We start from the raw sequence: 12,859 nt of genomic DNA, 5'->3' as shown, positions 1-12,859 counted from the left end.
ATATATATCTTTTCAGATGTGTCTGCATACATTTTCTATTGTGTATTTTTGGTTCAGAAATATGGGTGAGTAAATTACTTTGCTTAATCTCATGTTAAAACATAACAGTAAAAAAATGAATGTGGAGTATTCAAGATTTAAAGGAATAAAAATCACAAATGATTTCTCACAAAACAAAATAACCCAAATATTCACAATATAGGGAACATTAAAAGAATTGTGAAGAATCTATATGACAATAAAAGTAAAATAATGCATGGAATTAAAGAAAAGAGAAAGAATGGGTGGCATTTAAGTAAAGATGATATGCACTGTAAGGAACAAATCATAGTGCAGTATGTATATCTACCCTTTAAATAAGTCCTGAGTTTCCATTGGATATGGATGTAAAATATCCATGTGACCAAGTCTACATTCTCCTGAGCTCCATATTCTAGTTGTCTAGACAGACAGAATAACTATAAATAAAAGAAAGACTGTGCTGAGACGTATAAGAGAAAAAAATGGTCATATCCATTTAAATTAATATGTAGAGCTATGTGGGCCAATATGGTAGCCACTGGCCACAGATGGCTATTTAAATTTAAATTAATTAAATAATATAAAATTCAAAATTCAGTTCTTCATTTGCACTAGCCACATTTCAAGTGCTCAATAGCCGCATGTTAATGCAGAGTTAGCATGTTAATTTATCATTTTAAAAAGATATACAGTTAAAAACTAACACTATGGTGTCCAATCAACATTGGTGCCACTTTTGAACTACATGAATAAAATAATGGTATTTTTACCATTGTAACTTGACTAATATTTTCCTTTAAAAATATTTTAATTTTAAAATATGATTTTAGTTCTTCCTACTGTTTTAATATTTTTAACTGCAGACATTAAATATGTCTATATGTATTATTTAATTTCCAAATATTTCAATGAAGGGAAAATTAGAGTAGAAATGAGATGTTAGATATATTAGGTATGATTTTAGGCTTTATTTGATTCAGTGATCCAGGATACTATGATTCATTTTGTCATCATCATGGCCATTCTATATTTCTTGGGGTGTCATTATGAAACCATCAGGAATTGATTATATAGCATCTTTCCCTGATAATGATTATCCTACATGACCAAGAACTAATAAAATTCTCCTAGAGTGCTATTTACTATTATTTTATCCTTGTTCTCCATATCTTTTGAGTAGAAGTACTGTATAAAATATTGAATTCTCAAGTTTTTGATCTGTAGATAGAGTTTTTTCCCTTTTTCTGAATTCTTAACTCATATGCTTTGTTGCATCAGCAGCTAACTAGTAGCTTCAATCAATACAGTAACCAAAGAGTAGAAAATCTATGGTTAACACATAAAGATATTCACATATATATTATTTTAGGAAGTTCTATTAATGGGGTTCTTAAAGGAAAATTGTGTTAAATTGGATGAATGATTTACTTCAGGACTAGCAAAAATTCAAAATTATTATCTCTATACAAATTCTGTATATCCTCTCTTATTCTCTCAACTTTAATTGTTTTCTTTAGAACATACATACGGATATTTGGCCCTTTTTATTCACCTTATTCATCTTATTTGAGCTTGTTTGTACTTTACACAACAATTTTCTTGTGACTCGCAGAGCTTCTTAGAAAGAATTGTAAAACGAATAACCATGCAGAATGACTTTTTCCTTTTCCTCTCCATTGCACATAGCTGATTGTATAGCAAATTATAACAACCAACTGGATAACAAACAAACAAATCTGATGCTCCCTGAGTCAACTGTTTATGGTGATGTGGACCTTAGTAACAAAATCAATGAGATGAAAACCTTCAATAGCCCAAATCTGAAGGATGGGCGTTTTGTCAATCCATCAGGGCAGCCTACTCCTTATGCCACCACTCAGCTCATCCAGTCAAACCTCAGCAACAACATGAACAACGGCAGCGGGGACTCCAGCGAGAAGCACTGGAAACCACCGGGACAGCAGAAACAAGAAGTGGCACCGATTCAGTACAACATCATGGAACAAAACAAACTGAATAAAGGTGAAAAGCTTCGCTTGTCTTCCCATCTTTTTCTGCATTGATACTCTTAAGGCTTCAGCACTAGATGCAGAAACTTGTCTCAGAATAGCAAGTAAAATCTTTTCTTTTGTTACTAAGACTTTTCTTATTTCTTTGGTTTCGAAACTTCCAGTGTCAAAGAGTTAATTAGCACAACAATGACCTTGGAAAATTCATTTCGTAATAATATATAAGTATTTTCAAACGGTTTTGAGATTAATTTAAATTTAATAGTAGGTGAGGGATTGCTTAGGACAGACAATCTTTTATTCATAAGGCAGATGTACAACCGTCACAATACCTCACATTTTCAATAAATAGACTATCCCATTCTTTCCACTGGAGGATGGAAGATAATTGCTTCTACATGGTCATATAAACGAATGGCATTTTTATATCAACCTGAAGAAAAATAATTAAATTATACTTGAACTGGAGAAGTGGTTCAATTTGTTGTATTTCTCCTACCTCATGTGGTTAATAAGACTGCTTCGATGTATAATTTTAGAACCTAAATTTCTTTGGTTGACCTGATTGAAGTCTGTCAGTATACAACTTAAAGTGAATTGAGTTTAGTATTATCCTGAAGAGGCAGAATAGTATTCTGTGGCCTGAGGGGAATGTTTCTCCATTGTAATGTGTGTGAGTTGGAATGATAGATATTTGATTTCTATGTAGTCCTTGAGTCCATGGCTTTAATAGCATGGTTTGCAAAGTTATGCCTCTAGGAAAAAAAGGGATTGCTTTCATTTGAATAGTTGGGGTAGTGCTGTCCAAGTGTCCAGGTAAAGAATACTTTTTTTGGTAGATGATTAGAGACATAGATTTATTTTCTTTAGCCTTGAGTTGGGAACATTTTCTTAAAAAATAAAACTTACTGCACTTAGAGATTACAAAAAATGTAACTTAAAGATTTCATTTAATTATGGCAATGTTATATGTTTTAATTTGATAATAAAGTCCATCTAGCCTTTTCCCAAGTTTAAGAAAGCACTTGATTGGTGTACTATCCCAGTTTAATAAATATTTATTAAGACTCCTGCATGAATTCGTGACAAAGACTGACAAAGATAAATAGGACCGTTTCTGCAATCATGGAGTTTGCAATGGTGATTCAAACTATTGGCACATTATTCCTCCACAGTGTATGGTTTTACTGTGGACTTCGGAAAGCTCTGACAGGCTCCATACAAGTATTTCCGAACTCTGATTTATTGTTTATACTGCTCGTAAGCAGATTTTATATGTCAGGCTATAATAAAGAACCTGGAATGCAACTAGATGACAGATTATTACTGACTACATTCCAGTGGCAAGCTTTTCATTTGGATTTTCACCTTTGCCCAAGTAAGCAGAATGCATTTGTGGGGCGAATTAAAATATTTTGTTTTCTTATCATGGATATATTTTTTATTAGATATAATCTTGCTGACAAGTTTCATTTTTATTTTTTTATAATTTATTTTTTGTGATTTGCAGACATGATGTTTTCATGATTTCTTATGTTTAAAATTATTTTGTTATTAATATATTATTAAAATTATGTGTGTGTGCGTATATATATCCATTTGGAATATAAACCTTTATTAATTTATTTATTTTTAAAGACAGGATCTTACTCTGTCCTCCAGGCTAGAGTGAAGTGACCCAATCATGGCTCACAATAACATGAAATTCTTAAAAGCTCAAGTGATCCTCCTGCCTCAGCTTCCCAAGTAGCTGGAACTACAGGCACACAACACCATGCCTGATGAATTTTTAAAATTTTATTTCTTATAGAGATGGGATCTTACTGATCTTGAACTCCTGACCTCAAGCAATCCTCCTACCTCAGCCTCCCAAAGTGCTGAAATTATAGGACTGAGCCACTGTGCTCTGATTATAAACCTTTTTATATTCTGACAATATAAATATAAAAATGAAAGAAAAAACAAGGCAAATAAATGATTCAATCAGTTTCTTTACTCAGAAATATAGACAAAGCAAAGAGGTATGAATAACTTACAAAGAGGAAATAAATGTTTAATTTTTTTCCATCTGAAATGTCTAGATTATCGAGCAAATGACACAATTCCTCCAACTATCCCGTACAACCAATCATATGACCAGAATACAGGAGGATCCTATAATAGTTCAGACCGGGGCAGTAGTACATCTGGTAAGTAAGGAGAAACAAAGAAAAAGTCAACCTCTACTCTTTAGGATGATGCATTCCGAGATTATGAATTGAGTGCTAAGGACCGATGTATGCAGGTACCATGTCTAATCACTTTATGTAATTTGAATTCTAAGCGTGGGTCTTGTCCTGAAATTTGAGGGACTATGCCCTCTCTAAACCATTTTATGTTCTATTTGGTAGCCAAAGTCTAAGTTTCCTATTTTCTTCCCTGTTAATGAGCTCTAGTAATCTAAACTTTAAAGGCTGTTGAAACTTATTTTTTCCCCCCTTGGACAAAATATAACTAAAATTGTCACACATATAGTTCATTTGCTAAATATGTTGCCATTTGAATCTAGGCTATAAAAGCAGATAACATTTGAGTACACTTGAGCAGAATCAAAAGCCTAAGAGACAATAATGTGAGATCCTGGCACAATAGGAACCTGTCTCAGTTTATAATCTCTCTACCATCCCTCAGTCCTTGCTCTAAAACCTCATAAAGCAACTGCCACGCTGAGGCCTTTTCCCTGTGGTCTGCATGCTGTTGCAGCTGTTTGCCAGCTGTTTTCCTGGTAGGGGCTGCAGATGGGAACTTCCTGGTACTTAAGTCCTGTTTTTCTAATTAAAGGCTATTCATTATTGGAACTAACATGTGACCAGTCACGCCACAATGAGAACAAAAACAATTGATCTTGATTCTAGCAAGTTTCTCCAGGAGAGGGTAGAAATGGCACCTTCCAGCAACTGGATTGAAGTTGTTGGTAGGGGCTTTTAAGCCAAGAGTCTCTACCCCTCTTTTGTAATGAGTATGGCATTTATATTTTACAATTAACTAAGGCATGCTGGTTTGGCATTTTCTAGACTGTGCTGAAATGGTTCCTATTTGAATCAAAGGAGCTTAGAAATGGTCTTTTACCTTTCTAGATCTACTCTGATTCTATTATATGTTGTTTGGGGTTTTTCTTAACAATTTAAATCTTTTTAAATGACTTATTTTCTTCTTTAAATTAAGTCAACCCTGAGTTAAGAGAAAAATTGCAAGGATCTACTTTTGGGAAAACCATAGAAAATATTTTAATATTTGATTATGTCGTATCATTTCATCTTTGAATCCTTAGTCACTTATGGAGAGAATTATATGTTAGTGGGAAAAATTATGATTAGAAGTTATTAATATTCAACTGACGTTCTTCATCCTTCAGCTTAGATAGCTAGATTTTGTTGTGCTGCTGCTATTTACCACTTGGTATTCTGTGAATATATGGAAAAAATGATATAAAGATGTGAAATCTGGTGATAATTAGGGAAGAGAACAAAGCAAGTAAATAAATCATAGGAGAGATTTGTGTTGTTAGGTCTCTCAGGACTGATGGAGTTGTTACAGTAGATGTAAGTCAGGAAATAAAGAGGAAGGTGCTAGTTAATGTCAACTCCACAACACACGCACCCTCATCCCAATATGGGACAACCGAGTGGTGGAATAAAATAGAGACACATTGGCATTAGACTGACAATCATAGTTTATTAATAATAGCCTGTTCCTTAGCCCACACTTGTTGCAGTAACATACCAGTGCAAGAACATCTGGCTTAACAAACACTGCCATTTAACTGAAAATTCCCAAGTGACTTAAAAAAAAAGGCTCATTGAATATGTTAAGACCTGTTTCATGCCCCATGTGACTAGGGGCTGTTTCAGATAGGGTTAAAAAGAATACGACCAGGATAATTCACTGATGTTAAGGGATCATGTGACAAAAATAATTATAGACTCATTGTCTATAATTCACATATGAATCTAAAATGTATCATATTTGGAAGGGGGAATATTTTATTCCTAAATACGTTTTGACCCAAAGTTTTTCTAAAATGAATACAGCTACCTCTGTATTAATAAAATGCACAGCTACCTCTGTTTAAAGACTATGTCAAATCTAAAATCAGAACACTGGAGCACTTGAATAATTGGACTATTTTAAACTACGAAGAATGTTCAAACAACATCATTTTACTATCTGCCATAATTTTATAGAAACAATGGCTGAAAACACTTCTATCCCTTTTTAAAAATAATTTTCCAGCTTCTTTTGTCATTAGTTATATTCGCTATTCCAGCAATTATTTTCATCTGCACCTGCCTTTCTGAAGAAAACTAGTAATTTCATTATGCCTAAAACATTTCAATGGACAAGTACAAATTATATATATTCAGTGATTTAATGCAACAGTGGAACTCTAATAGATCGTATCTGTATCATATTGTATTTTAGGTTCCAGCAATTAAATAATAGAAAGGCACTCCAGAAAATACGCCTACAGCTCATTTGTTTGAGATGATAATCCATAATGCAACTAATTGCTATAGGAAAATCACTATTAATGATATGACTTATAAAATTCATTTATGGTTTTATTGCTTTTTTGCTATTTATTTTGCAGTTAAGCGTGGCAGTACTTTGCTTCTTCTATTGTGCAAAGTTCTGTTTAAAATTAATGAAGAAAAGTGTGTTTATCTCTCTAGACATATATGAATTATAAGATCATGTTTACAGAAAATAATTAACTTGTGAATAATAGAAAAAATATAAAGGCCACAAATAAAAAGTCTTGTATTTTGTTTCCTTTCTAGGGAGTCAAGGGCACAAGAAAGGAGCACGAACACCCAAGGTCCCCAAACAGGGCGGCATGAACTGGGCAGACCTGCTTCCTCCTCCGCCGGCACATCCTCCACCCCACAGCAATAGTGAAGAGTACAGTATTTCTGTAGATGAAAGGTAAGAACTTCAGAACAGATGTGAGTGGTGTGATATGATTGCTTAAACCCATACTAAGTAATTATTAAGAGACTGATTCCTAAGGTCCACGAAAGGTCTCTAAATAAAACAGTGTTCTTCAACAGGAATTGAAAATCTTCCTCAATGATACCAAAAAGAGTAATTTGTGCTTTGGAAGTTTCTTTTGGAACTTAGAAATATATATGTGTGTGTGTGTATATATACACACACACACATACATATACCTGCATATATGTATAATCACAAAAATATAGTGCTGTCCTGCATATATCATGTATAAGTGTACGTAACTTTATATATATGATTTTGTGATTTTCAAATACAGTATTAGAACTTCCATGGCACATCTCTAAGCTTTCATAAAATGATTAGGTGGATTTATACCACAGTTGTATCCTGAAAACTATTTGATTTTAGATATTATCACATTATACTGATAACTGCAGAAATTTAAACTTTATTGAATATTTTTTATCCCCAGCAGAAGAGTTAGATTTACTGATATTTTTCTCAGAAGGATTAACAAGTGTAAATAATTAACATGCCAGTAATTAGAAGGTGAGTGTCCATTTCTTTTCTTTTCTTTTGAGACAGAGTCTCCCTCACTGGAATGCAGTGGCATCATCATAGCTCACTGCAACCTCAAACTCCTGGGCTCAAGCGATGCTCCCACCTCAGCCTCCCAGAGTGTTAGGATTAGGTGTGAGCCACCTCACCTGGCCAGTGAGCTTTTTTTCCTTACACCAGAATCTGTAGAACTGGACATGATGCCTCCAAACAAAACAAGACAGCTGCCTCACTACTGTGATCAAAGGAGCAGAACTCGCTTGACATAGAGAATTAATAACCAGAAAAATTTACCTGAAAATAGTCTTTTCTGTGATCATTCTAAAAATTAAAACGCATTCATTCATTCTCCAGTTTTACAGTTCCATCTGTACCCAGAAACAAAGCCTCTGTGCGTCTGTTTTCCAATCATCTTCTTACGAAATGTATTTTCAAGTCAAATTCTTATACAAAAAAAAATTTACATGGGATTCTCATTATCCACAGTAGTTATGTTCTATAAAATTACTGTGAACACTGCATTAGCAAATATTGAACCATTGCTCCTAGGGAAAATACAGGGTTAGGTTCCTTTGAACCTCCGGTCACAACATTTTTGTCAACTGACCATTGCATAACTTGTTTTATTTGTGTTTTGCTTAAAGATGTCTTATCTGATATGTATTGTTGATTCATTAACACGGAACTCACAGCCAATAGCACAATAAGTCATTCCTGAGCGAAGCTTATCCAACCAGATGTATTTTCTTTGTAAGGCGCATTACAGCCTTCTAGCGCTAAGCACACTAGATATCATTTCAGCACTTCTTTTGGGGTTCATTTTAAGCAGGGAAATTACCAATAAAAGTAAAAAATTTAAAAAATAATGGCACTACATAAACCATGGAAAGGACTCTTGTTTACAACATCAGAGCTAATACAAGAAAACAAAGTGTCACCTTGTTTTACCTCAGCTGGGAACATGCACATCAGCTAGTTCAAATCTTGGTCCTCTTTGCACATGTATGGAATGACTATTTAAGTGCCACAAATATTGATTGTAGGTTTAAAAATTTTACTGGTTCAGTGAATTTACAAATATGGAATCTGCATGTAATGGAGATAGACTATATTTTAAAAATTCATTTTCCAGGTTATTTTAACATTTATTGCTACTTTAGTTCACAAAAGAGGACTAAGAGGATATAGCTACAAAGTAAAAAAAAAAAAAAAAAAATACAGGAGTAGCTGTGCCTCAAAGAGAAAAACTGATTCTAATTGAGAAGAATGAAGGTTTCCTGATCTGGTTCAGTGAATTTACAAATATGGAATCTGCATGTAATGGAGATAGACTATATTTTAAAAATTCATTTTCCAGGTTATTTTAACATTTATTGCTACTTTAGTTCACAAAAGAGAACTAAGAGGATATAGCTACAAAGTAAAAAAAAAAAAAAAATACAGGAGATATAGCTGTGCCTCAAAGAGAAAAACTGATTCTAATTGAGAAGAATGAAGGTTTCCTGATCTGTTGGTATTTATTCTTGATCTGGACAAATGAGAAGGTTCTCAATTAAGAGGAGGGGTTTTATGGACGTGGGACCACACAGAGATGTGAACTCCTGGAGAACTAACATGAAACACATGGTAGGGAGTGCGAGGATGCTGGGAAGGCACATGGAAGCCAGACTACGCAGATACTTGAATGTCTTACTTAGGCTTTTATATTTTATTCTCTATGCAGTTAGTGAGTCATTTCTTACTTTGAAGAGCGAATGAATAGCCTGCAAATGATGTGTATAATAGTACAGTAGTTTTGGAAGCAGTCGAGTGACCGGAGGCTAAGAGATCAATTAAAAGATTGTTATAGTAGCACATACAACAGACAGAAATAAGGGAATAGATTCTAGAGAGTTTTTATAGATATAATAGAATCAAATTGGGGGAGTAGTTTGAGGGAGAAGAGAGAGAAATCAAAGGTGACTACAAGATTTCTAGTTTGGACGAGTGAGCAAATCGCTGTGCTATTTGTTAATAAAGAGGGAGGTGGTGGGATTAGGAAAGTGAAGGAAGATACAAAGAAATCATGTTATTTGAGCATGAACTATCCTGAGTTCAGGTAAACAAGGCAGGTGGTAGAAAATGAACATGAGAGATGGGTAATGAAAACACAATTTATATAATGAGATACGTCACTGCCCTTCTAATCGAGAAACATGTACCCTGGGGTAAGAGAAAAGAGAAAGGCATGAATGTTCCCCTCGTCCATCTTGGTTTCCACACAGCTCTAGCACAGGAGTAGAGGGGCGTTTCATTGTTTAATGGTATTGTATGTTTCACTCACCATGCTAAATGCAAACCAACTACTTCATGTTGTGCTCTACTGAAGAAATAGGGATTTATTATAATTTCAGAGGAAAAATGGGTGATATTGGACTAAATGAGTTGATCTCCAATGTATCTTCCTCTGAAAGGATTTTCAAGAGTAATTTTTCTAGGAGTTTAGAACCTCATCTATAATACCATCTTTGAGTCTTATTTTAGAGAACACGTAGAATTGGAGGGACAGAATGTGCCAAATACATTTGGGCTTTGCTAAGTTAACCTGTGTTAAGTAGATTTTTTTATTGCATAACTTCTCAGACCCTATAATAATCTCATGTGCATTGCAATCTCTCAGAAAAAAAATAGCATATGTAGTAATATGTGCTAGTGAACTATTTATTTATTTTTTAACCAAACCTCCTGTGGACCCAGAACATTCAGATTTGGAAAAAAAAATTCAAAGCCGATATTTCACTTACTATACAAAACTTGAATAACCTGAAATACGTCTACATGTCCTTATAATTTCTCTTAGCTATGACCAAGAAATGCCATGTCCTGTACCACCAGCAAGGATGTATTTGCAACAAGATGAATTAGAAGAGGAGGACGATGAACGAGGCCCTACTCCCCCTGTGCGGGGAGCAGCTTCTTCTCCAGCTGCTGTGTCCTATAGTCATCAGTCCACTGCCACTCTGACTCCCTCCCCACAGGAAGAGCTCCAGCCCATGTTACAGGATTGCCCAGAGGAGATTGGCCACCTGCAGCACCAACCTGACAGGAGGTATGTTGTCACTAGCCTTCTTTGCTATGATCAGACAATTTCCACTCTTCAGTGGCAATTATTGAATGCTATCCCATGAAGTAATTTTCATGTCACATCAGCCTTTTCTTGCAGTGTCATCCCACAGTAAGCCTAGGTAATTAACATATATAATATCATTGACCACTACATTAATTGATCCTAATGAACTGGCAATCATAAAATAATGTGCATTAATACTCACCCACTAATAATGACTGCATTCATAAACACATGGAGATCATGTATGTGGTTTGCTAATCCTGTGACATGTTATTGATGGTGGATATTTTTCTACTTTAATTTTCCTTATGCATGAGTAAGTCACTTCTTTGGTTGGCAGAAAATAGATTTTCTCCTGTTCTTTTAAATTAAGTCTACATAATGATTTGTTCCCTCATAGCTGTAATGTCCCAGGAGAATGAGTTTGGTATATTCATTTTTGGTTGACCTCAGATAGCTTTATTTTGGTTTAGATATTAGGTTGGATTTCTTTTGTCACCTTACTAAATAATGTATGTGTGTGTACATGCGCTTAGACTTTTTAAAACCTATATATTGAGCATCCCCAACCAATACATTTTTGTTATATACAATGATTTCACTTGTCATTTCTACGACGTAAAAGCTATTACTGCATCATGTTAGCTCTTCTCTCATTGTTGATGATTTCGTTTGTACTATTTTATTGCCCTTGACACATTATCTTATATGTACATTACTTTCAGTATCCCTAATATGATTTGAAACTGACTATATTATTTGCCTCAGAAGATTTTCCTTCAGTCTTCTTGAATGAATAACAAATTCTGGTTTATGCTGCTTAAATTTTATTCTGTAGGTTAAAACAGAATTTTGCTATGTTTATTAACTTATTATCTCATTAAGGGGTTATCATCAAATTTAAATAATATACTCTCCAAAAAGAAGGCAGTAGTTAAACCTTCTTCTGTGTGGCAAGGGGGAGTCTGGACTGCCATACATTTAAAAGCGATATTATCAACCCACGGAACTTCACGAAGATTGAAAACAAATAAGGCATCTCTTTTCCCTATTAAGGTCACAGATCATCTCTGCTACTCTTATTAGAAGGAAATGAGAGCCTAAAAGAGACTATTTAGCTCTGAAATACCTTCGTTTTCCTTTTTTTTCATTGTCTTATATTACCCATTTCCTCACCATTCCTGTCTGTGTTACCGGTGGTATCCAATATCTTCTTCCTGGCTGGCTCTTTTTTTGTCTTCCTTATGGTATCCTTTGTACCTTCCTCGTAAGTAGAAGTAGTTTTACCTTTACCTATCTTGACTTTACAGCCCCTTCCCCTTCATTCAGTCCTTGCTTCTCTTCCCTGATAACTCTACTCCTTTTAAACTTTCCCTTTGCTTGGCCTCCCTTCTATTTCCACGCCCTCCTACCGCTTGGTATTGTTTGACTCCTCTGCCTTCCCAATTCCCGTTCGCACCCCTGCCCGCTGAATTTTGACTTATAATGTTTTGCTTCCATCAGTCTTCTGAAAGTAACCTCCAGTGGTCAAATCCAAAGGCTTCTTAGTCTTTATCACAGTAAAGCTTTCAGTAATGATGTCAATTTTATAAATTGTTGTGAGAAGTATTTGATGAATAGAATCTGATACTGTAGAAGAATTTGGAGTTGACTTTCTACTGTTGTAGGCTGATGAAGACTTGTATGAACTTGAGGTGGATGTATGTAATTGGGAAATACATACAGACAAACAAAATGAGAATATAATGGTGCCGGTGATCTATGTAGTCAAAAACAGTCACTGTGAAGACCTCAGTAAAGATCCTTTCAATCTTTCATCTCTACATATGCTCATATTGCTTTGAATTTATGATATGCTGATATTATAAGCAACTCTTTACACTGAAAAGTGTATTTTTCTATGTGGATAATTTTTTATTTTGACACTTGTACAATGTGTCCTATAATTTACTTTATCAGTTTCCTAATATTAGGCATTTAGATTATGTCTACCTTTTTGATACTATTTACAGTGTTGTAACTTCCACTTTTAATTGTCTTTTAATGAAGCCTTCTGTCAATCCCTTGTCCTATTCGAATGCCTGCCCCATCAGTAGATGCCTTCTCATTCTTATCACCTTGCCACTTCCCTAATTGTACACTCAGAGACAGCTATTTCTCTACAAAT

General features: G+C 34.5%; 1 protein-coding gene across 1 annotated transcript in view; it reads left to right on the top strand.

The window, feature by feature from the left end:
• ROBO1 (roundabout, axon guidance receptor, homolog 1 (Drosophila)) overlaps positions 1 to 12,859 on the top strand; it is a 142,824-nt gene that overhangs the window by 99,363 nt on the left and 30,602 nt on the right. Inside the window, exons 18-21 of the mRNA XM_012642110.1 lie at positions 1,708 to 2,043; positions 4,112 to 4,219; positions 6,851 to 6,995; positions 10,423 to 10,671. Of these exons, the coding sequence (XP_012497564.1) occupies positions 1,708 to 2,043; positions 4,112 to 4,219; positions 6,851 to 6,995; positions 10,423 to 10,671 (838 nt within the window). The remainder of the gene's footprint in view (positions 1 to 1,707; positions 2,044 to 4,111; positions 4,220 to 6,850; positions 6,996 to 10,422; positions 10,672 to 12,859) is intronic.

The sequence above is a fragment of the Propithecus coquereli genome, unplaced genomic scaffold (genome assembly GCF_000956105.1).
Source record: "Propithecus coquereli isolate 6110/MARCELLA unplaced genomic scaffold, Pcoq_1.0 Scaffold174, whole genome shotgun sequence".
Lineage (NCBI taxonomy): Eukaryota > Metazoa > Chordata > Mammalia > Primates > Indriidae > Propithecus > Propithecus coquereli.
This window is presented reverse-complemented; position numbering and strand designations above follow the sequence as displayed.